The sequence below is a fragment of the Rattus norvegicus genome, chromosome 13 (genome assembly GCF_036323735.1).
Source record: "Rattus norvegicus strain BN/NHsdMcwi chromosome 13, GRCr8, whole genome shotgun sequence".
Lineage (NCBI taxonomy): Eukaryota > Metazoa > Chordata > Mammalia > Rodentia > Muridae > Rattus > Rattus norvegicus.
The window spans coordinates 54,006,599-54,033,329 of NC_086031.1; the positions used below are offsets into that span (position 1 = coordinate 54,006,599).

General features: G+C 35.4%; 1 protein-coding gene and 1 pseudogene across 1 annotated transcript in view; one reads left to right on the forward strand and one right to left on the reverse strand.

The window, feature by feature from the left end:
- Cfhr4 (complement factor H-related 4) overlaps nucleotides 1–26,731 on the reverse strand; it is a 68,879-nt gene that overhangs the window by 33,298 nt on the left and 8,850 nt on the right. Inside the window, exons 2-5 of the mRNA NM_001134792.1 lie at nucleotides 18,371–18,547; nucleotides 6,284–6,466; nucleotides 4,962–5,138; nucleotides 713–886 (exon numbers count right to left, since the gene is read on the reverse strand). Of these exons, the coding sequence (NP_001128264.1) occupies nucleotides 713–886; nucleotides 4,962–5,138; nucleotides 6,284–6,466; nucleotides 18,371–18,547 (711 nt within the window). The remainder of the gene's footprint in view (nucleotides 1–712; nucleotides 887–4,961; nucleotides 5,139–6,283; nucleotides 6,467–18,370; nucleotides 18,548–26,731) is intronic.
- Nucleotides 12,232–12,576, forward strand: Vom2r-ps111 (vomeronasal 2 receptor, pseudogene 111; annotated as a pseudogene).

Sequence of the window (26,731 nt, forward strand, 5' to 3'; positions counted from 1 at the left end):
CTGTGAAGGCTCATTTCTCCAGTGTAGAGGAATGCCAAAGAGAGGGTGGGAGCATCCTCATAGAACAAGGGGAGGAGGAAAGGGTGATTGGAGAGGGAAAAAAGGAGATAACATTTGAAATGTAAATACAAAAAATATCCAATAAAAATAAATTAAAAAATAACATTTCAATCATATTTAAGGTAGAACAATGTTTGGTAAACTTGAGACTTGAAGATACATGTAAATCATTCAGCAACTGAGTTGTGTCAATTATAGGGATTTTTACTTTCACCAACAATATTTTAACATATAATTATTACTTTGTAAAAAAGTTTCACCACTGTAGAAAGTGTTTAATCAATCTGTTTTGATCTGCTATTGAATTCATTAAAATCTCCTTAAATACTCTTTGGACTTTATGCAATGTAATGTTATATTTACACTTCAAAAATGCCAGCATTAATGGTAATGGAGACAAAATGAAAGAAGTGTCTTCTGGCTAAGACATTATGTCTGCATGTGTAAACACATTGATAACACATTTTAAGAAGTAACTTAGCCTGGTGTTAACCTTGTAAGTAAGTGACTGTATATTAGCCTCACAATATCGAGCCCTTGTATGTATCTTTGAATTTGCTTCAGATTATAGACATACTGCAAAACTGAGGGATATTAAGAAGGAAAATAAACTTCTGAATTTCATTCAAAACAGTGTAAAACAGATACTGACCTTTACATGTCGGAAAACTAGGGGACCATCCAAAGTCATAGCATTGCACTGAATCTGGTCCAACTCTGTGTCCTGGTCGGCAAGAGAATTTCAACAAATCTCCAACTGTATATTTTATTTTCCTGGGATAAACAACTAAGCGTGGGTCTAATATGGGAATGCTGCATTCAATTTCTTGAAAGGCAAGATAATTAGAATATACAATTAGTCACTGATAAGTAGGCTTATCTCTCTCATGTGCACTTACATTTATGGACATAAGCAGCAATCTTCCTTATGAAAAATGCTTCATATGAAGTTTAGCATAGTCTCTAAATCAGTATAAAGCTCTCTGAGAAATATTAGGTGGTGCAATGTATTCAGTATGTAATTAATTGTTAAAATCAACTTATTTTTAGTGAATCTGATTTGCTATAGAGAACTATTAAAGTAATAAGGCCCCTAAATTCACAATACAAAATTGTTTTTTCATACTTGAAATTAGTGCCATCATGTATCCAAATAACATATAAAATGTATTTTAGTTTTATATAGTTGAGAAAGTAGATCACATAATTTAGTTCTCATTCATCTAAAGTTGGGAAAATATAATTAATCTATTTTAAGTTAAAAATAAAAAGGATGCAAAAGGCATTTACATTAACCTACTTTTGTACTTCCAATTCTTATTGATAACTAACTGCCAATTATTCTGATTCAAAATAATTGCACTAGAGAGATGGCTCAGTGGTTAAGAGCCCTGACAACTCTTCCACAGGTCCTGAGTTCAAATCCCAGCAACCACATGGTGGCTCACAAACATCTATAATGAGATCTGATGCCCTCTTTTGATGTGTCTGAAGACAGCTACAGGGTACTTACATGTAATAAATTAATATAAAATTCATCATTACAATAAAATTCTCTTCATTTTTTTGGCAATTTTGGGAGTTACCAAAAGCTAAACAAACAAAAATGTTCAAAAAGAGAATCAACAAATGGGACTCATAAAACAGCAAAGATTCTGTAAGGCAAAAAACACTGTCATGAGGACTAAAGGCAACAAACAGATTTGGAAAAGATCTTTACCACTACTGCATCAAACAGAGGGTTAATATTCAAAGTATACAAAGAACAGGAGTTAGATGTTTGATCACATCTCATCGCAATGGAAAAACTCCCAGATCATTTTAAGTAAGCCTGGATAGTGACAAATCTTGTCTAGTTCTTTTATTTCATGGTTGAGTCTAGAACACTTGACCACCAATCTGCCATCTTTCATTCAATTTTTAGGGACTTATATTGTGCTGACAGATTCCTATCTGTGTGGTCACATTGTGGTTAGTCTTCACTAAATTTGTTACAGAATATAATGTATCACATCAGTTTAAACTGTGAGAACTCACTCCACTTCCTCTCCTCTTGTTCATTCTTGCCTGTCAGACCTGGAGACATTGAAAAATCTGCAAATTTGTTGGGTAACAGTTTCTTTGAGATTGAATTATTCCATCCTTCTAGGGAACAACTTAAGCAGGAAGGCAAACAAATCAAAAAGGATTTAGGGAGTACCTGAAATTGACCAGATTCAGTAGACTCTTCCTTCCTACAATAAACAAGTTAGCTAGGTTGCTGAGAGTCACTCTTAGATAAGCAAAACTGCAAAGAAAACATTCAGACCACACTAGATGCAAAAATAAAAGACTGAGACCATACAAGCTACTTGGAAGAGTCAAGAACTTTCCCAGCTTTCTGGAAGGGGTTTCTTAAAAAATACACTCCCCAACATAGATTTCCAGTTGTACACAGTGCTCCAGGATTCCAGCTTTTTAAAACTGTCAACTATGCTAAGTGGACTTTGGTAAAACAGCTGTCTTTGAGTGATTTCTGCACTACAAGTAATCCCTCAGCCATATGTCTATAAGTAACCCAGTAAAAGTCATGCATCATACTCAAGTTAATAAAAAAAAAAGTCATGCATCACAAAGTTAGACTTTGGTGGTATCTGTAGTTTGGTCTTCATGGCCTCCTGTGAAGAGATGTTGCTACTTTAAGTCTCAGGCTACAAATTCTGGATAACTCCTTTGACGTTGGTGCAAAGTAGATGACTCCATTTTCCAACACAGCTTCCCTTTCTCTGAGTTTTTCTGAGGAGGCCAACCTACAAACGACTCTGCCTGTGGAAACTTGAATAGTCCTGACCGACCTACAAATTCAACGTCATCTTTCCTGATAAGAACCCACCCAGCAAGTACCTGGGATTCCTGGAATGCCTCCCCATACAAATGAGGCATCTGCAGAACTTTAAGATCTAGGCACTGAGAATTCCTTTCTACTCTCCTTGATTCATAAACCACCCTTATCCACACTGAATAACGTCTATGTATACAAACCCACCTGAAATAAAGGCATGTGCACAAGGTAAGATCATCTAAGAAAGTCAATTCATTAAAATCCTCAGAGAAAGACTTCTACTCCCATCTCCTCACTCCCAGTTGGATTGGGATCCTGTAGACCCCACTGATTCCTGACTGCATTTCATCCTTCCTGCCTGGTATGCAGTTGTGCTTAGACATCCTAAGGGAGGAACCTTAGGACAGGAACTATTGGCTCTCTAGCTGGGATGTGTAAACATTTGTGTATCATCTCCTCTGGAAAAGATGTCACCCAACAGGATTGTATGTAAATACTTTCTGTTTTGATCATTTTGTATTTGTAATGCTAGGACTGACATTAAGTTTAAGACATGGATTAACCACATAGTGTCCAGCTGAATCAATAGCTCTCCCTTTGCATTCTATTTTAGCATCACATTGTACTATAGAAACCCTGATTTCATCATTTTAAGCTGCTTATAATCAGAGAGAAATTAATGGTAACTATTCATTTATTTTGATTTTTCTTTTTAGATTGAAGATCACTTGTTTCCATTGTTTGCTTATGATTAGTCTTCCTATGTAGCTCAGACTAGTCTGGAATTTAAAACCTTCATACTATGCCTACTACGTGCCAAAATTATAAGTATCTACCACTTGCCAGGTACATACACCCTTAATGAATTATATTTGAGTGTAGCCTTGATCCTACAAATCAAGTTCCTAAGTCTCTGCCGCAATTCATTTAGTTTTTTGCATTGCCATTTTTACTGTATTGTCTCCCCTCATGCTGTTCATGTTTCATGACTTTGCTTCATACTTAAATAATATTTTGCTAATTGGAATCTAGTCTAAATCATTAAGAGTTTGCATTAATGATAAAACCCAATTATACTCGAATCAGAGATATGTGATATAAATAGGCCTTACAAAGAAGTCACTAATTTAATCTATTCTTGCTTGTTTGTTTGATTTTAGAAACCAAGACTTACTTTATAACCCAAAATGTCCTTAATCTTATAACCACTTGTTTCAGAGCCCTAAATGTTGGAATCACAAGCTTATGACATTTACACCTGATGAATGTATAATTTTAAAAACATTCTCTGGCCAGTGAAGTGGCTTAGTCAGTGAGAGTGTACCAGCAACCCTGGAGTCTTGACTTCCTTCCCTGATGCCTATAACACGTTCTCTTACATCTACATTTACAATGTAGTATTATTTCTTAAAGAAGATGAACGGTCAACCAAGGTGGCCATTTAACATATCAAAGCAGACACTGACCTGTCTCTCTCACTATCACCAATATGTTTACAAAGTTTAGGCTCCTCTCTGCACTTCTCATAACACAGCCTCAATTTAACCCTGCATATCCAGTTTCACTGCCCTTGCTCCAGCTGTTCTCTTGTATGTAAGTCAGTCATTTGGCTGTCGAGTATCTGGTGCTCTGGGTCTCTGGGTTCCCAGGTACTCCTTTAGCTCCCTCTCTCTTATATCCCTCATTTGCTTCCACTCCCATGGCCTGTTTCAGTTTGGATTCTCCCAGACACTTATAACTGATTTTCCCCTAATATGTACCGTAAACCTTCTCTTTAGCCAACACCTAATAGCAGTCAGGTTCCCTCTCTCTCTCTCTCTCTCTCTCTCTCTCTCTCTCTCTCTCTCTCTCTCTCCCTCTCTCTTTCTAGTGTTCACACATCTATAAACACACACATGCATGCATGTGCACATACAGGATAAATGAATGTAATAAAAATAATAAAACCAAATACTATCATGACTGGTCTTTCTCCAAGTTTATATTAAATCAGAGGGCAGATCCTAGAAAATTCATTTTTAAGTAACATATGAGTACTTTTTTTGTTTTGTAAAATAAAATTAGACAAGCCAGTACTCACCATAACATGAGGGTTTATCAGACCATCCATCAGTAGTACACATTATGGAGCCTTTGGTATGCTTATATTTATTTTCATATCCAATGTGACATTCATAATCTAATTTGTCATTGAGTTTAAACCATGTGCTATCATTTTTAGATTTAGCATTCTCAAACACAGGCACATCACAAGACTCTAATGCAAAATAAAATTGAAAATTTTATTTCTAATGTATCAATGTACAATCTGAGAGATTTCTATGGAAACAAAAGTCTATATACAATAATATATGGTAGCAAGTTAAATACTATATTAAAAGCCCTTAGACAAGTTTCACAGATCAATTTTTCTTATATTTAAGCACAATATACAAATAAAAATGCAGATTCTGAATTTTTTGGAAAGTGTAACAGAATTTTGTACATTACCATCTCATATTTAGTAGTTAATAAAACTTATAAAATATAGAAATGTTGACTAGCTAAATTCAGTACAGGTACCTTGTTAATTACAATTTAATATAAATAATTAGTATAAAGAAATCATTTTAATTTCTGTTTCTTTAACTAGATCCTATAAAAGCAAAATATAAAAACTTTCAAATTAATAAGGTAGAGAATATCTTAAATTGCCTTGTCATTTAAGGTATGTTGTTGAATAATTCTTAATTCAATGAGACAAGATGAACTAATCATTATTCTTAGAAAGCTTTCATTAGCCCCCAGCTTATGGACAGGAAACTGGGAAGGGGAATAACATTTGAAATGTAAGTAAAGAAATATATCTAATAAAAATTTAAAATAAACTGAATAAAAAACAAAGTTTTTAATAATCCCTGGTCTTAAAACAAGGAAAACTTTTGAAACACTAAAATTTGCTGGTACTGGAAGCATGTCTTTTTTTTCTAAAACCAAGATACTTGGGAAGAATTTCTATGAGGGACATGTTCTGTGATGAATCTCTATTCACAGTGTCAAACACATAAGGTTATCACATATTTAGAATTTAAAAAATGGGTTTATATCCTCATAAGAATCTTTACATATTAAAACAAAGACTTTGGTATTCAAAGAGGAAGATCTTTTAAAAAGGCAGCTAGTCAAAGAATCTTTCATGAGACATAAAATGGTGTGATATTTCTAAGGCTTTGGAAAGGGAAATGAACTGTTAGTCTACATACTGGAATGCCTCCACAAGGAAAATCTAATAGTTCTGTATATTTTTACTTGAAATCTAATACTCATCTTTCAAATGAAGCTATACTACCCACAACAAAGGATAATAAAGCTGAAATCTTATATGGTATCAGTATAATGGCAACAATATAATGAAATACTCACTAATGCAAGAAGGTTGAGCAGACCATCCAGTTTGTAGGCAAGTGATTGATCCCGATCTTTCTCCATTTGCTGTTGTATATCCCTGTTTACACACATATCGTGTTTTTCTATTTACAGCATATGTTAAATCAGATTCAGAAAAAAATCCATTATCAATTTCTATATCTGACTTTGAGCATGTCTCTAAATAGGGAAACATGTAAGAAAAATGTAAGTACATGTACAGCAGTTTAAAAATTCAGAATTTAAAAATATATTTTAAAAATGCATTAGTCATTTGTACAAAAAGACCTGAAATTATCAAAAATATTCATATTACTGGGTCAAGAAAAATAACTCATAGGTTTAAGGATTAACAAAGAATGACTGAAATTACTCATACATATTATATTACAATTTTTTTGGCCAGGTAGATCCATAATCATATTGAATGTCAGAAAATTTCAAAGTATGGAATTTTGTGTCTTTTTAAAATGTGAGAATAAAATGTCTTTCTAATAGGTATCAAACATATTTACTCAATTAGGGTTCCTGAGGTTGGGGGATGATCTTGGAAAATCTATTCACATAGGTAGTACAGATACCAGTACCAAGAATTTGGAATGCCATAGTGACTGCATGCCTAAAAAACAATGGGTTCTAAAACTTCAAGAAGTTCAGAACAAAAAATAACAGAACACTTACCACCAAATCTCCTGTCTGCCAAGTCCCCCTGAGCCATGCCCAGCATCAGTGAGCGGTACCCTTTCCCATGAATTCCATTTTAAGACCTAGGGTTCTGCCTGTACTGATGGATGGTTATCATGGACCACCAGATGGATAAAGTTCAGTTTAAGCACACAGTCAACCAGAGCCAAGGCAACAGGGCACAACTAGAGGCCAGCAATACTATTTCAGCAAGCCCTGGATATCCTAACACAGCAGAAGCTCAAGAAAATGGCCTCCAATCCAATCTTACGAAAATGATAGAGGCCTTCAAAGAGAAAATGAATAAATCCCATAAAGATATACAGGAAATTATACTCAGAGAAAGGAAATCAATAAAATTGTTCAATACCTGAAAATGGAAATAGAAGGAGGAAGAAAAGCACAAAATCTGGGAATACTTTTGGTGGCAAATTTAGGTAAGAGACCAGGAATTACCATTCTCCTTGTACCTATTCATATAGTACTTAGAATTTTACCTAGAGCAACAAGAAAATCTAAAGAGATAACGGGGATACAAATTGGAAAGTAAGAAGTCAAAGTAGCACTATTTGCAGATAATGTGATAGAATATATATATATGTGACTAAACCACTACCAAAAGACTATACATGGACTGACCCAGGGCTCCAACTGCATGTGTAGCAGAGAATAGCATTGTTCAGGCACCAGTGGAAAGGAAAGTCCTTGGTCCTGCCAGTGGTCCTGCCAAAGACCACCAGTGCAGGTGGGGGAGGACAATAAGGAGGATGTATAGGGGAAATACCCATATGGGGGAGGGGGAGGAGAGGGAATGGGGGCTTATGGACAAGAAACCAGGAAGGGGAATAAGCTTTGAAATGTAAGTAAAGAAATCTATAATAAAAAATTAAAAAAAAAGAAAAGAAAAAAAAAGAAAGTGGGAGAGTGCAGTTTGGGGGTGACTATAATCAAAATACAAATTGTTAGGAATAAATTAAAATATCCCATCAAAACAAAGAATATATAAGTGACTCCAAAAATACTGCCTGAGAACTCCTGTAGTTGGTAAACATCTTCAACAAAGTGGTGCCATAAAAAAATTAACAGCAATGAATCAGTCACCCTCCTTTATATAAACAATAAATGGGCTGAGAAATAAATGGGAAACAATTCCCTTCACGATAACCACAAATAATGTAAAATATCTTGGTATAACTCAAACCAAGCAAGTGAAAGATCTATATGACAAGAACTTCAAGATATTGAAGAAAGAGACTGAGGAAGATATCAGAAAATGAGAAGATCTCCTGGGCTCATGGATAGTCAGTATTAACTGTAAAAATGACCATAATACCAAAAGCAATCAACAGATTGAATTCAATTCCTATCAAAATTCCAAAACAATACTTTACAGACCTTGAAGGAACAATACTCAACTTCATATGGAAAATTAACAACCCTGGATTGCTAAAACAACCATGTACAATACAAGAACTTCTGGACCTATCACCGTCCCTGATTTCAAGGTATCCAAAGAGCAATAGTAATCAAACCTGCATACTATTGATGTGAAATCAGACAGGTTTCTCAATGAAATCGTATCAAAGACCAAGAAGTAAAATCACACTCTTAAAGACCCTTAATTTTTGGAAAAGAAGCCGAACTTATATATGTGGAAAAAAATATTTTCAACAAATGGTCTAAATGGGTGTGTACATATAGAAGAGTACAGATGAATTGATATCTATCAATCTGCACAAAATTCAAGTACTAGTGGATTAAAGACCTTGACACAAACACAGATACACCAAATATGATAGAAAAGAAAGTGAAGAACAGCCTTAAGCTCACTGACACAGGAGACAACTTCCTGAACAGGAAACCAACAGGTCAGACACCAAAATCAACAATTAGTAAATAGGATCTCATGAAATTGAATATCTTCAGTAAGGCAAAGGAGACTGTAAAAACAGTAACCTTAAAATAAATGTAACAGTAGATTAATCTAGCCACTGTATTTCTTTGCCTTATGTTATTCCCTAGTAATCACATAGAAGAAATAAGATCTATTCAAAACTGTACAATAGCTGAGCAGTTAAATAATCTACCTTTACCTCCTAAGCTAATCTGCCTATCTCCCAGCCCCTTCCCTTGATATTTGCATATTGTTACTTATTTGGCTCTTCAGACCCCTTCTTTTTGGATCAAATAACTCCATCCTGTCACTGATCTGCCTCTCCCCTCCCCGCTCTTCCTTTATTTTGCTGGCATATATCTCATCATATTCTCTGTTCGCCCAGCCATTGGGTGATTAGCAATTATTTACAAGGCAAAGAATAAATGGTAAGAATTGTTGACACAAACTTAAGATAGGAAATTTTTGGTATAAGCATTACAGACTGTATCCTATTGAAACAAAATATGATGGACAAGAAACCAGCATTTGAATCACCCAAGGGTAAACTTTACAGAGAATATAAAACACTAAGCTTACTAGATACCACCAATGGGACATCGCAGCAGCCTACAGAATGGAGAGAAATAGAGAAGAAAAAAAAAATGGAGTAGAACCTTGTAGATATCCATAGTTGTCCTCCAGCATCTTTACCTAGTTGTAGAGACAGGTCTTAGCCCAGTTTAACCCTCTGTGATACAGAAGAAGAGAAAAGTAACACTACCTTAAATAGTAAGGTCAAAGATTCTAAGCCCACCAACCATGTGAGATATTCAAACTGGAAGAGTAAAGAATTCCTTTGATCACCCTTATACTTTTGAAAGACCTCAGAATTTTATCCATATTCCAAAACACTAATTGGAAGGAAAAATATCTTAAACTACTCTAGTAAAATTTCACACAATGAGCACATAAATTTCATACTTCCAATCCCACAGGTTTCTAGTCTCAGGCACTGGCTGCAAGAGTTCCGTCACTGTCCTGCTGCTTTTCTCAAAGGATTGCCCTGGAGGCATAAGAAAATGCATTTATGGCAATACCTTGCCCCTTGAAGAAAAACAATATCCAAGAAACTCATTTGCTAATGCTCAAAGCCCATTGTAGTCAAGTATCAACAGTTAAACCACAACCACACACATAAATCCATGGAATGACAACCAAGAATATGAAGGGAACTGACTGCAGCATGGATCCATATCAGTTACATGCGATTCAGTTATATATTAAATAAAAGCAGAAATTAAAACAAAGTGAGTATTTGTGGTGGTGGTCATATTCTAAACTGAAATAATGAATCAGAGATATAAAAGGAATTATGTTCACAACGGACAAACACATTTATATATAATTTGAACTTTAAACTATACTCTAAAATCTTTCTAAATGAATTAAACAGACTTGGAAGATGAAAAGTAGAGATGGAGCTGAAAGGGACCAGATATAGATTTGTCCTGAGAGACACATCTAGACCATGTTCAATACAGAGGTCAATGCTAGCAGCAAACCACTGAACTGAGAACAGGACCCCATAGGGGGAATTAGAGAAAGGATTGAAAGAGTTGAAGGAACTTACAACCCCATAAGAACAACAATGACAACAAACCAGAGCTTCCAGGGACTAAACCAATACTGAAATACTATACATGGATTGACCCAGGGCTCCAACTTCGTATGTAGCAGAGAATAGCCTTGTTGGGACACCAGTGGAAGGGGAAGCCCTTGTTCCTGCTAAGGTTGGACCCCCAGTGCAGGAAGATATGGGGAGAAGTAAAGGGGATGGATGGGGGAATACCCACATGGGGGGGGGGAAGGATGGGGAGCTTATGGAGAAGAAACAGGGTAAGGGAATAAGATTTGAAATTTAAGTAAAGAAATATATCTAATAAAAAAATGCAGGCTGAGCAAGCCAAAAAAATAAAAAGCAAACAAACAAACAAAACCCTCAGGTGAAAACAGATGATAGCAAGGATGTGGTGAAAGAGGAACACTCCTCTATTGCTTATGGGATTGCAAACTTATACAACCACTCTCCATATCAATATAAAGGATCCTCAGATATTTGGACATTGCACTACCTGAGGACCAAGCTATACCACTTCTGGGCATATACCCCAAAGATGCTTCAACATATAACAACGACACATTCTCCACTGTTTTCATAGCAGCCTTATTTATAATGGCCAGAAACTGGAATGAAGCCAGATGTCCTTCAACAGAGGAATGGATACAGGTAATGTGGTACATCTATTCAATGGAGTACTACTCATCTATTAAAAACAATGACTTCATGACATTCATAGGCGATATAACTAGAAAATATCATCCTGAGTGAGGTAACCCTATCACAAAAACACACATGGTATGCAGTCACTGATAAGTGGATATTAGGCCAAAAGCTCAGATTACCCAAGACACAATCCTCAGACCACATGAAGCTCAAGAAGAAGGACAAAGGGCAGATGGTTCAGTCATTCTAGGAGGAGATATGGAGACAAACTTTGGAGCAGAAACTGAAAGAATGGCCATCCTGAGACTGCCCCACCTGGGAATCCAGCCCATATACATACAGCCACCAAACCCAGACAATATTGCTCATGCCACAAAGTGCATGCTGACAGGTGCCTTTTATAGCTGTCTACTGATAGGCTTAGCCAGAGCATGATAAAAACAGAGGCAAATGCTAGCAGCAAGCCCTTGAACTGAGAATGGGCTCCATGTTGGAGGAACTAGAGAAAGAATCAAAAAAGCTGAAGGGGCTTGCAACCCCACAAGAACAATAACAACCAACCAGAGCTCCCAGGAACTAAACTATTACCCAAAGACTTTATGGATAAACCCATTGTTTCTGCTGCATATGTAGCGGAGGAGGGCCTTGTTGAGCAACAATGGGAGGAGAAGCCCTTGGTTCTGCCAAAGCTGGACCCCCAGGGTAAGGGAATGTCAGGAGAAGAAGCAGAAGGTGGTGGGTGGTTGGGGAGAGGGAACACCCTCATAGAAGAAGAGGGAGGGGAATGGGAATGGAAAACTGGGTTCTGAGATAACATTTGAATTATACATTAAAAAATATCCAATAAAAAGAACAAAAAAGAGAAAAGTATAGATGGTATAAATTTACAATGTCAGCAGTAATGGGAACAATATCCTTATACTTTTTAACCTATTAGAAAAAAACATAATTATGGGATACTATACAGACTCATGTCAGTTAATTTTATTTTACTGAATGGTAAAATACTGATTGAGGTATCTTCTAATTAAGAGAGTTACTGACAACATAATAAATAGTAAAGTTTTCCAAGGGTTTGTTGCTAATTTTATTCAACAGATTTGTCTGAACGATCAGTATATAAACACAGAGCATATACACTGCCTGTAAAGACATCTCATTTCTTACTTATGGAAATATGTTTGGCATGGTTCTTGGCTTCATATTCCTATGCTTCTCTGTCCTCAGAGCTCTTGTTCTTGGAGGTTTGGGGAGGTAGAAAGACATACCATTGTGAAAGTTAATCACCTTACACTAAGCTACATCCTGTTCATCTTTTTCACATTCTGCTTCTTCTGCTCCTTGCTCTTCATCAGATATCCCAAGATGGCCACATGCATCCTACAGCAAACCACATTTGGTGTTGTGGTCACAGCGTCTATTTCTACTGTGATGGCCAGAGCAATGTGCAGATCCATTTTCAAGTTTACTATCACAAAGTAAACTATGAGATGTCTGCTGGTAAAAGGATCCCCTAATTTTGTTATTCATATTTGTAATTTTTAACTTTAATATATATATATATATATATATATATACATATTCCTCAGACACACCAGAAGAAGACATCAGATTTCATTATAGATGGTTGTGAGCCACCATGTGGTTGCTGGGATTTGAACAAAGGACCTCTGGAAGAGCAGTCCATGCTCTTAACCACTGAGCCCTCTCTCCAGTCCCTAATTTTTAACTTGTAAAGTTAGCTGACAACAACACTCATGTTGGTTAATTATAAAAGTTAAAAATTAGTAGATTCAGTAAAAGGCATAGACCATACTACTCACTAAGAAAAAAGATAGATGCTATCAATACCATTGCTTTGATAGAAAAATAATTCCACATCTATGCATGAACAGGTTCCAACACTATCTTTTTTTCTACCTAGAACATAAAGTGCTAAAGGAATCCAGAGATCTACTTAAATTCATAGTTATATCATATTTAACAATAGAAAATTTCAATTATACTATAGTGCGAGTCTCTGAATTGATTCCAGCCAAACATTTATTATACATGAAAATGCTCATTCTAAAAATTCAAGAATCCCAAGCAGTAGGACACTTTTCAAAATGCTTTATGATCTAGATATTTTAAACCTAATGTAAACATTTACAATGTGTTGATAAAAAAATTTCACATTTCTCTATATATTTCCATAACCTACACTATTTTTATTATTTAAAATTTTTAAATGTAATTGATTCAAAGGGGGAATTGAAGGCCTAATATACTAAAAAACTTTAAGCCTTATATAATGTAGTACCCACTAAAGAAGCCTGTAATGTATTAAATGTACAAACACACAGAGCAGTGGAGTAGAACAGAAAGTCAACTGCCATAAATATATAACACCAGAACTGATTTGGCAAGAATTAATGGCAGTTACATAGTGGAATATAGTCTTTTATCAAAAAGAAAATCAATATGTAGACATTTAAATGTAAAATAATTAGCTTAACTTTATTTGTCACACTCATATAAAATGGGCACCAAAAGAATCAAATCCTAAGTGTAAAATATAAACTTCTAGATAAACATCTACTTTTGTCTTAGCGATGACATTTTTGGGGACACAAAATGACAAATAAGTGAGGAAATTTTGATATGTTGAATGGTGTAAGAATGAAAATTTGCTTCTCTTTACAAAAATAGTATCAACTAGAGATGATAGATTGAGCTTTTCTCCCCATCTATGCTGGAATTTGACTGGCTTGAGCTTGAGAAGATTTTACATAAGAGATCACAGGGAGAAGGAGACACAGAGAAAGGGATGACCATTGTCCAGGAGCTCAGCACACAACCTGGAGGTTTTGTTGTTGTTATTTGTTTTGTTTTGCAATGTATTGTTTTTATGAACAACATGCTGGTAGGTAGGGACAGGGTAATATAGAACAAGCTGGAGAAGGAGATAGATGTGAGTAAGCTGTGTGATAGTAGCAAAGATCTAGTAAAAAAAGAGAAAGGTCAAATGGAGATGTTTTTATTGGAAGACTGAAAATAGAACTATATGTGTAAGGAAATCCCGTTGAAGAACACTAGCCCACAAAAAGCCAACAGACATAATATACTAAGTTCAGGGAATCACAGAGCTTGCAGTTCCTCATTATATCATGACAACCACTATTGAATTGTTTTAAATTGTTTACATGTATAAAATGTCAGATTGCTTGAACTCAACTTGTCTCAGACTCAGTCTTGCTTAGATTCCTCTAACACCAACTAGTTTTAATTTTCACCAACCATTTTAGGAGTACCTGGTTTGTTAAGTAATCCCTAGAACTTATTTACAATTAACTAGTCTCAAAATTCAATAAAAAATCAAACAAATAATGAAGATGAAATGAGCAAATCTCTGAAGAACTTTTTTTCTGATTAGACATGAAGTGGTTGATGAGCTGTAAAAAGAACAGTGTTCTTCAGCTTTCTTCCCTGACATGTGAGATGCTACCACTGAGGACTTATAATCCCGTGATAGTGAAAAAGATACTTTCCCAGAGTTTTCATGTGTGAATATAGAATCACAGTTGCAGAAAACTAACATACATCTTCTGTTGATCTAACAAATCATGTCTGCCAAAAACAAAAAAAACAAGTAAATCCCTCCATGGATTTAAAGCCTGCCAACAACCATGACCTGCATACCAAGACATTGCTAAGGGTATAATCGGGGAAGGTATATAACTGTGGTAACCAATAGCTTAATAATTAGACCTAAGTCACAAACAATAGTTTGGAATTTGTGCCTGATCCTAGAAACCTAGCCAACTCCCCTAAAGGCAAACCTATTACTGCTACTTTGATAAACCAATACAATTTTTAAAGATATTGTAAATAAGTATTCTTGCATATGCAGTTATGTGCTGTCCCCTCTCCTCACCAAAGAAGCTTCTGGTTTTGTAGCAAATGAAGATTAATACAGAAATCTACAACAGGTCAAAAATTGAGAGACATACTAGGTCTAGAATAAACAATACCAGTCAATTCTTCAAGTCAATCTCTACACCAAAGGCTTAGGGATCTTTGTGGAAGAAGGAAGTAAAAAGATTATGAGAGCCAGAGAACCAGCTTGTCTGCTGTGAGATAGTGTCTTACACACACACACACACACACACACACACACATATATATATATACACATATATACAGACACACACACACACACACACACACACACACACATATATATATATATATATATATATATATATAAAACATGGAAATAACTTAACCCATGACATCACAGAATTTTGATTGTCTAAATAAATTCAGCACAATACCAATTGGCATGTCAAATCACAGAAGTAAATTCCCCCAATCATTGCCCCTAGCTGAAGAGTAATAGATAATCAATACTTGCTGGGAGAGGGAAATCAATCATCTCTAACAAGTCTTTCTCTGCTAAGTTATCCTATCCCAAGTGATCATGCCTAGACACAAGTAGATTCAAGCAGAACTGAGTGGACTTAGTAGGTTGTACAGGTGTGTGTGTGTGTGTGTGTGTGTGTGCAATTATACTTATAGAAGTAGAGGTCCAGAAGATAAGAAAAGAGGAAAAGAATGAAGTAGGTGGGAGGAGAATGACAACATGATGTACTCATATATGAGGGATTCATTTTTAAAAATATAACAAGCTACTCAACTCTCAGCAGAGAATCTTCTATTCAAAGAAGAATTCATATGAAACAGATATCTACAAGTGATCAGCTTACAGAATAAATGACTGATATATCCAGTGCTACATGGAATATCTTTATCACAGTTTTCTCCTGTCATTTCAAGAAACACAGAAGAAAAATTTGTAGAAACCATATAACATCCAGGTTGATGACTATGAGGAAGCAGTATTTTCCAGACCCAGTAAAGAAGATGCCTGTATGAACTCAGAAGGGTAGTGGGAGTATGCCCAGTGCCTGCACAAGGCAGTCCAACTCCATCACATTGAGGGATGGTGGGAACCGAATCCCATTTTATCTGAGGGGCTATTGGCAATTAACAGCTCTTGGTGAGGGGAGAATATTTTTTCATGGTAAAGAGACTCACTGTCAATTTTAATACCACACATACAAGAGTACAAATATATCATTCATCGGTTGGTTTTAGGGGAGAAAGCAACAAAGGAATGAAAAATAACACAAAGTTAGGTAGAAGGAAAGGCATATACCTGAGAGTAGTTCTGGATGGGGAAATGTGAAATTACCAAGAAGGATAATCTCAGAAAATTAGAATTATTTTTAATCTGTCAAATTTAAGTGAAAGCACTTAAAGTTAAAATATATATACCATGAGCCAGGCTATTAAAGAAAATATTCAAAAATGTCATAAGGAATTGTATCTTAGATAAGTAAATGATTATAATATAAATTATATAATAAAACATCCAATCAGAAAGGGATTTTGGAAGTAATTGTTGTTATTAGTCCACTAGGTAAATAAACTTAAACTAGAATAATATGTATGCTCCTTAGCTGGCATATTTAGAAGTTTAAGGAGAAACGAGTCCACTGGAAGTGTGCTCATTGCTGCCATGGATGCAAAATGTCCCAAACATCCTGAAATTCTGCATGCCAGATTCTCACAGCCATAGTTCTCCTCAATTTCAGTTTTAAATATTGATCTAAGATTATTTTACAAATTCAAATACAATGATTTATTTTCAAACTTTCATAAATAGGTCAAGCAATTGCCAAAATTTAAAATACTCAGAATGTTCATAAATGGCATTGATACCTTATCTATTTTATATCCATATAAATGTAAATCTTTCCATCACAGAGATCAGTTATGATACAAGTCATGACATGGTAGAATGACACAGGAATTGTAATGAAAAGTAACAGAATTCAGTTTGAAAACATGATGCATAAATATAGTGATAGCATGTAGTAGAAGCGCAACATTGCAATAACAAAAGAAAAGTTATTATATAACCCTGGGGAGTTGATCAGATACTGAAGAGGAAGGGAACAAGAGAATTTCCTAAAGGAGTAAACTTGTTCTAGTTTGATGGAGTTTAATCTTATAAGCACACCCATTTGTTAACGGCATTGACCTGAACACTAAATAAGCTGATTCCTAAAGAAAAATCATTTTTCAAAGGTGAATCCTTAGAAAGTGAGCATAAAGATGTCAGTTGTTTAATGTCTTGTTGATTTACTTCAAGAAAGAAATCCAAAGCAATCTACCTGGATAGGTCGTAGAAAAGTAAAAATCCACAGAAATATGAAAGAAGATACCACAGTATGTTCACAGTGATCATTCCAATTAACAAAGACCATAGAAAAATATGTAAAATTAAGAACAGAAATAAAAATTAAATAAAGAATAACAATCATATAATAACAGTACAAATTTTAAACAGTTAGTTTTTATTAATCATATAAAATAAAGCATTTTAAAATATATATCATGTTCCTATATAAGAAGACTCAATATTATTATATGATTTGTTATTTTAAAATTGTTTAGAAAATTCAAGAAGTTAATAAAATCTAACCAAGATTATTCAAAAAGAGTTGGCAATCTTAAATATAAACAAAGAACATATTTATTATGTGTATATCTCAGAAATTTGTTTTTAGAATTCTTAATGTTCTAGCTCCTTGATTATAAATGTATGAATTATGAATTATGACTAACTTAAAGTTCACCTAGCACTGTTTTTCTTAAAACCCAAATCATAATGAAATGAATGTGCAGTGATTGTACTGTGTTATAATATTTATAGATACTTACTTTGAAAAAATATGACATCATGCAGAAATCAAGATTATAGAATAAGGAAATAAACACTGACACAAGTGTATATGGGTACATATTTTGGAGGAAAACTAGTCGGTGCACAATGTCCCAGAATTCCTTCCCAGTCCATCATAAAGGATTCTGAGAAAATTATATGTGCTTTAAAATATCATATTACTACTTGAATACAAGAACATAGCTATTATCATACGTTAATTTTTAACTGTTTTGAGTCAAATGACAAAGTAATTTCTAAATATATAATAGTATGAATTGAAGTAAACTTTACTCAATGTTTCCTTGTATTGTGGCCTAATTTCTATTGATGTGTTTGCTATGGATGCTATATGCTTGTTAGGAATCCTAACTTATACACACTTTAAAGAATGAAACATTTGCCACAGTTAATATAGACAGGATGGAGAGTCAAAAGCATCTTTTGATCTCAGGGCAGGTTACTTACCAGAAGGGATGCATATGGGTTGAGGTGTCCAGCCACTCTCTGTACATGTAATTGTATCCTGACCATTTGGAAGGTTGAAGCCTTTATAACAGTTGACTTTGACAGACTGATCTTGTACAAATTTTCTTTCCAAGAATAAAGAATAACCATTTTCCACATAATGCAAAACACATTCCTCTAAGGATCACACATACACAAAAGTCATAAAAATAAAAATAATTAAAACCTCATTTAATTTAAAATAAACTAACTTAAATTTACCTTTATAACCACTTAATAGCATACATGACATTCTAAATAAAACTAATACTGATTGTCAAAAGATTAGCATTTATCTTTAGTCTTCATAAATAGAATATGCAAGTGGTGAAGGCATTCTCATATTCCCTACTATTGATGTTCATTTCATGTAAGCTGTTTTAAAGGTACATTGGTTTCTTTGCTCACACACTCTGTTAGTTCTCTTTTTTCATGAGAAATGTAATTGTAATTATGTATCTACTCTTCTCTTTTTGTCTGTAAGAATTAGGAATTTCATGAAGTTGTTATTTTTAAACATGATGTATTATAGACATTGACTTACTGAGGCATGGGACTGCAGGTTCCCAGCCTTGTATTGTGCAACGCAGGTAGTCTGAATGTGACCCTGAAGGAGTCACAAATCCACTGTTGCAGTAATAGCGGAACTCTTTTTCTGTAGAGATTGCCAAGTAGAATCTATATATATCTCCTTTATATAGATGTCCATTTTTGATTTGTGAAAAATTACATTTTTTAACTTGCAGCAAACAAATAAAACAAACAGAAAAACACTAATATTAGAGATAAACAACTTAATCAATAAATTACTTCCTATTAATTAAAATAACTGCATGAAAAAACACAGAGTCCACGACAAGGAAATAAATAGAATTCAGAGAACTGAAGAATGTAAGAATATCTTTCCCCATAAAAAAAAAAACTTATACCTGAAAGCTCACCAGATAAGTGGATCAAGGATATTTGTTAATATCCAATATGGTAACTATTTAATTAAATTTGAATTTGCACTGAAATTTAATGATTACATCATAGTAATTTATTCTTGTACCTTTATACTGAAATGCTATATTGTTCATTGTATTAATGACTTTATAAGTAATATTAAATTATTTTTTCTATTCCATATTTCTCCTTGTAAATAATAAGTACTTGAAATATTATAATAATATTATTATTATTCCCAAATTCCTCATTTTCATGTCGGCACAGGTGAATCTGTCTTTTTTAACTTTATAGGTGATTCCTTGAAATAAATCTCACATTCCCGAAAGTGAAGGATGAGCATTGGGGCTCATCACTGAAGGCAGCCTCATGTAACATTTTATACTTTCCATAGGCTGCTAACGTCCGTATCAACACGGATGGTTTTTCCACTTTAGTGTTGACTCAGGCTACTCACAAGTCTGATTAATATATTTACAACTCTTTAAATAAGTACTTGTACTTCTTTTTTGACCTGTCACTGAGACTTACAGTTATCACTGCTACATTTCATCCTACTATAGATTCAACATGGCATAAAAAAATCAATTTGAAGAATCTGTCTTAATGATTCATAATCATCATCCCTTGAATTGTTCTAGTTTTGAACTCATACTATCTTTTCCCCAAGTAGTAAAACATTTGATAAAAGAAATGAGCAATTGAATATGCCTGAGAACAGAGCAATATACATGTTGAGTAGAAAAAGTTAATTAAATTGCAGAGAGATTAATTGCCTTCATCCTATCCATAAAAAATACCAGAAATTCCACTGTAAAATGACTCAAATTCAGATGTTTTAAGATGTTGGGACAGTCCAGATATATTTGGGCAGGACAATGTTGTAGGTACTCAAACATCGCTGGGATTGACCTTCACTGTGCTACACAAATTCAACAACTATAATTGCAAACTTACTCATAAGCCCATGGCTAGCTGTCATTAGGTTGAGAAAGATGAGTTTAATTCTTCTATTAAGAAGATTTAACATAAGATTGTACAATATTCTAAATATATGTATATATTTATAGACCATTAACAGTCTCCACATTTGTCAGAAAAGCATCTCTTTGCCAGTAAAGTGTGATGAAAGTAGATGTTTATTTGGAGGCCAATGCTCTGGTTTTGCTTGTATTCTGGTGCTAAACTCCTTATTCCAGTATCTGGTTACTCCAAGAGGAGTGGATCTTCACAAATACCATGTTTTATTGTGTAAACCTTACCCCCACCCCCCAATAAAGATACTTACAGCCTGGGCTGGGCAAAAGAGAGTAGGCAGAGCAAAAATTCAGGGGCTCAAGCATAGAAACAAGGAAGAGAGATGTGAAGGAAGAAGACACTCTAGTGTGGGTGAATCTTAGGTGCCTGGCTATGAGGGCTGGCCTGTTGGAGTATGAGCAGGGTTTAAGTGTATCATGGGAAGTGATATCCTGGATTTATTGACAAGAAAGTAGACAAAATAGAGTAGAAGAGAAAAGACTACTCTATGTATAATAGCTTTTGTCTTTTATTTGGGAACTATATGGTCTAAGTATGGTTAGAAAAACCCAAAATAATATTTACTACATTTCATATTATACAGAGAACTAGCAGGAAGGAGAAGGTGTGCTTAAATGTAGATGAGACATTTACACTATCTTCTCTAATGTTTAATGAGCATAAGGGTGAAGGGGCACAAGACTCTAAAAGCTAAAAATGTAGTGGTCATGGCTATGAAATACCTTCTGGGTTGACATAGTCATTATAAACACAAACTCTGAACAGTTACAAATGCTGCATTGATTCTTCACAAGAATGGACCATCAGCATGCAGGCTAGAATGGAGTAAGGTTTCAAGGAATCATGGCCCTCTCCTCTAAGCTACTTCATACTGATATATTTAAGAAAATGAGGTATATACTCACTTCCTAGTAAGGAAAGCAGGTTCAACAATATTAATCCAAATGTTATATACATGGTCTGGGTTAAAGTAAATACATCACACATCAAAATTCTAATTTATAAATCTTGGAAAAGGTGAGGTGCTATTGATAGAATAAGAGGGCTATGAGAGAAGGTTAGGAGAAAGAACATAAAAGTATATTATGTATAATAAGTAACTATGTATATAATATTTTATATGTAATTCTTTGCATATTATTTTGAAGTTGTCAATGAACTAAGTATAGTGAAGAATAACATGGCATCATCATAAGAATAGACATGTAACACTGAGTTAGAAATGAAAACCGTAAGCAACAACCCAGTTTTTTAAAAAGAAGTCAAAAATACACATGGCAGAAAAAGAGAGGAAACCCGCTGGTCCAGGTCCATAGCTCCCTGCTCCCAAACCCTGTGGGAGACAGAGCTGATCGCCCAGAAGTGTGGGCAATCCTGAGACTGCAGGGCAGGAAAGACTGCCACTTCTACCCATCTTTGCCCACAACTCTGGCCCAAGAGGAAACTATATAGTGCCTCTGGGTACAGAAAGATGGGGGTAGTCAAGCTGCTGGAGCCCTGCAGTCAAGACTGCACCCAGAATTGAAGAGACCCAGTCAAACAGCTCCTTGCAACCAAATCCCATGGGAAGCAGAGCTAGACCTTCAGAGGGGCAGACACGCCTGCGAAACCAGAGAAGACTACTCTCTGCCCACATTTCTGACTCTACAGCAAAATGCCTAGCACCATCTGGGCCCCCTGCTCACAGGGACCCAGGAGAAGGAGGGGCAGGCCCTTCTGGTTCTCCCCCACAGAGACAGCTGAAAGCCAGTGAACAGGAATGACAAGATGCCTGAGAGCAGAACACTATGTTCCCAAAACTGGCTGAAAGAAAACAGGAAAACAGGTCTACAGCACTCCTGACACACATAGGACCATCCAACCACTGTCAGAAATAGCAGAACAAGGTAACACCAGAAAGAAACTGATGGCAAGAGGCAAGTGCAGGAATCCAAGCAACAGAAACCAAGACTACATAGCATCATCAGAGCCCAATTCGCCCACCAAAGAAAACACTGAGTATCCAAACACACCAGAAAAGCAAGATCTAGATTCAAAATCACATTTTATTATGATGATGGAGGACTTTAAGATGGTCATAAAGAAATCCCTTAAGGAAATACAGGACAACACAAGTAAACAACCAGAAGCCCTTAAAGGGGAAACACAAAAACCCCTTAAAGAACTACTGGGAAAAACAACCAGACAGGAAAAGGAAATGAACAAAACCATTCAGCAGTTAAAAATGAAAATAGAAACAATAAATAAAGCACAAAGGGAGACAAACATGGAGCTAAAAAGCCTAGGAAAGAGATCAGTAGTCAGAGACGCAAGCATCACCAAAAGAATACAAGAGATAGAAGAGAGATTCTCAGGAGCAGAAGATTCCATAGAAATTATCGACACAACTGTCAAAGATAATATAAAACAGAAAAAGCTGCTAGCCCAAAACATACAGGAAATCCAGGACACATTGAGAAGATCAAACCTAAAGATAATAAGTATAGAAGAGAGTGAAGACTCCCAACTCAAAGGACCAGTAAATATCCTCACCAACATCATAGAAGGAAACTTCCCTAACAAAACCTAACAAAAGAGATTCCCATCAGCATACAAGAAGTCTAAAGAACTCCAAATAGATTGGACCAGAAAAGGAACTCCTCCCATCACATAATAGTCAAAACATCAAATGCAGAAAACAAAGAAAGAATATTAAAAGCAGTAGGACAAAAAGGTCAAGTAACATATAAGGGCAGACCTATCAGAATTATACCAGACAACTTACCAGAGACTTTTAAAGCCAGAAAATCCTGGACAGATGTCATACAGACCTTAAGAGAACACAAATGCCAGCCTAGGTTACTGTATCCAGCAAAACTCTCATTTAACATAGATGGAGAAACCAAGATATTCCATGACAAAAAGAAATTTACACAATATCCTTTTACAAATCCAGCCCTACAAAGGAAAATAAATGGTAAATCCCAACACAAGGAGGCAAGCTACACCCTAGAAAAAGGAAGAAACTAATTGTTTTGCAACAAAGCAAAGAGAAGACAAGCACACAAAAATAATCTCATCTCCAAATACGATGATAACAGGAAGAAACAGTCACTATTCCTTAATATCTCTCCACATCAATAGACTCAATTCCCCAATAAAAAGACACAGATTAACCAACTGGATATGTAATGAGGACCCAGCATTTTGCTGCCCATAGGAAACACACCTCAGAGACAAAGACAGACACTACCTCAGAGAAAATGACTGGGAAACCATTTTTCAAGCAAATGATCTGAAGAAGCAAGCTGGAGTAGCAATTCTAATGTTGAAAAAAATCGATGTTCAACCAGAAGTCATCACAAAAAAGATAAGGAATGACACTTCATACTCATGAAAGGAAAAATCTAACAAAATCAATTCTCAATCCTACATATCTATGTTCCAAATACAAAGGCAATTACATACATAAAAGAAATCTTACTAAAGCTCACAGCACACATTGAAACTCACACAATAATAGTAGTAGATTTCAGCACCCCACTCTCACCAATGGTGAGATCATGGAAACAGAAATTAAACAGAAACATAGACAGACTAACAGAAGTCATGAGCCAAATGGATTTAACAGATATTTATAGAACATTCTATCCCAAAACAAAAGGATATACCTTCTTCTCACAACCTCATAGTACTTTCTCCAAAATTGACCATATAACCAATAATACAAATGGCCTCAACAGATACAGAAAGATAGAAATAATCCCATGAGACATATTAGACCACCATGGGCAAAAGCTGGTCTTCAATAACAATAAGGAAAGAATGCCCACATACACATGGAAGTTGAAAAATGCTCTACTCAGTGATAACCTGGTCAAGGAAGAAATAAAGAAGAAATAACAGACTTCTTAGAATTTAATGAAAATGAAGGTACAACATATCCACACTTAGTGGACACAAAGAAAGCAGTGCTAAGAGGAAACTCATAGCTCTGAGTGCCTGCAGAAAGAAACAGGAGAGAGCATATATCAGCAGCTTGACAACGCCTAAAAGCTCTATAACAAAAAGAAGCATATACACCCAGGAGGAGTAGAAGGCAGGAAATAACCAAGCTCAGAGCTGAAATCAACCAAGCAAAATGGAAAGACTATACAAAGAATCAACAGAACCAAAAGCTGGTTCTTTGAGAGAATCAACAAGATAGATAAACCGTTAGTGAAACTAACGAGAGGAGTCAGAGAGTGTGTCCAAATTAACAAAATCAGAAATCAAAAGGGAGACATAACAACAGACTCAGAGGAAATTCAAAAAAACCATCAGATCCTACTACAAAAGCATATACTCAACAAAACTTGAAAATCTGGAGGAAATGGACAATTTCCTAGACAAATATCAGATATCAGAATTAAGTCAGGAACAGATATACAATTTAAAAAAAACCTATAACTTCAAAAGAAATAGAAGTAGTCATTAAAGTTTTCCCAATCAAAAGGAGCCCATGTCCAGATGGGTTCAGTTCAGAATTCTATCAGACCTTCATAGAAGACCTCACAACAATACTATCCAAAATATTCTAGAAAATTGAAACAGAGTGAGGGCTACCGAATTCCTTCTATGAAGCCACAATTACTCTTATAAACCACACAAAGACCCAACAAAGAGATCTTCAGACCAATTTCCCTTATGAATATCGATGCAAAAATACTCAATAAAATTCTTGCAAACTGAATCCAAGAGCACATCAAAACAATCATCCATCATGATCAAGTAGGCTTCATCCCAGGCATGCAGGGATGGTTTAATATATGGAAAACCATCAACATAATCCACTATATAAACAAACTGAAAGATAAAAACCACGTGATCATTTCATTAGATGCTGGGAAAGCACTTCACCCCTTCATGATAAAAGTCCTGGAAAAACAGGAATTCAAGACCCATACATAAACATAGTAAAAGCCATATACAGCTAACGAGTAGCTAACATTAAACTAAATGGAGAGAAACTTGAAGCAATACCACTAAAAACAGGGACTAGACAAGACTGCCCACTCTCTCCCTACTTATTCAATATAGTTCTTGAATTCCCAGCCAGAGCAATCAGAAAACAAATAGAGATCAAAGAGATGCAGATTGGAAAAGAAGAAGTCAAGATATCACTATTTGCAGATGATATGATGGTATATTTAAGTTCTTTGGTTCCACCAGAGAACTACTAAGCCTGACAAACACCTTCAGCAAAGTAGCTGGCTATAAAATTAACTGAAATAAATCAGTAGCCTTCCTCTACACAAAAGAGAAACAAGCCAGGAAAGAAACTAGGGAAACAACACCCTTGATAATAGTCCCAAATAATATAAAATACCTCGGTGTGACTTTAACAAAGCAAGTGAAATATCTGTATGATAAGAACTTCAAGCCTCTGAAGAAAGAAATTGAAGATCTCAGAAGATGGAAAGATGTCCCATGCTCATGGATTGGCAGGATTAATATAGTAAAAATGGCCATTTCACCAAAAGCAATCTACTGATTCAATGCAATCCCCATTAAAATTCCAATCTACTTCTTAAGAGAGTTAGACAGAACAATTTGCAAATTCATCTGGAATAACAAAACACCCAGGATAGGTGAAACTATCCTCAACAATAAAAGGACTTCTGGGGGAACCACTGTCTCTTCCCTCAAGCAGATACAGAGCAATAGTGATAACAACTATGTGGTATTCATAGAGAGACAGGCAGATAGACCAGTGGAATAGAATTGAAGACCAAGAAATGAACCCACACACCTATGGGCACTTGATTTTTGACAAAGGAGCGAAAACCATCCAATGGATAAAAGATAGCATTTTCAGCAAATGGTGCTGGTTCAACTGGAGGTCAGCATGTAGAAGAATGCAGATCGATCCATCCTTATCACCCTGTACAAAGCTTAAGTCCAAGTGGATCGAGGACCTCCACATTAAACCAGATACTCTCAAACTAATAGAAGAAAAAGAGGGAAGAATCTCAAACACATGGGCACTGGAGAAAATTTCCTGAACAAAACACCAATGGCTTATGCTCTAAGATCAAGAATTGAAAAATAGGATCTCATAAAACTGCAAAGCTTCTGTAAGGCAAAGGACACTGTGGTTAGGACAAAACGGCAACCAACAGATTGGGAAAAGATCTTTACCAATCCTACAACAGATAGAGGCCTTATATCCAAAATATACAAAGAACTCAAGAAGTTAGACCGCAGGGAAACACATAACCCTATTAAAAAATGGGGTTCAGAGCTAAACAAAGAATTCACAGCTGAGGAATGCCGAATGGCTGAGAAACACATAAAGAAATGTTCAACATCTTTAGTCAT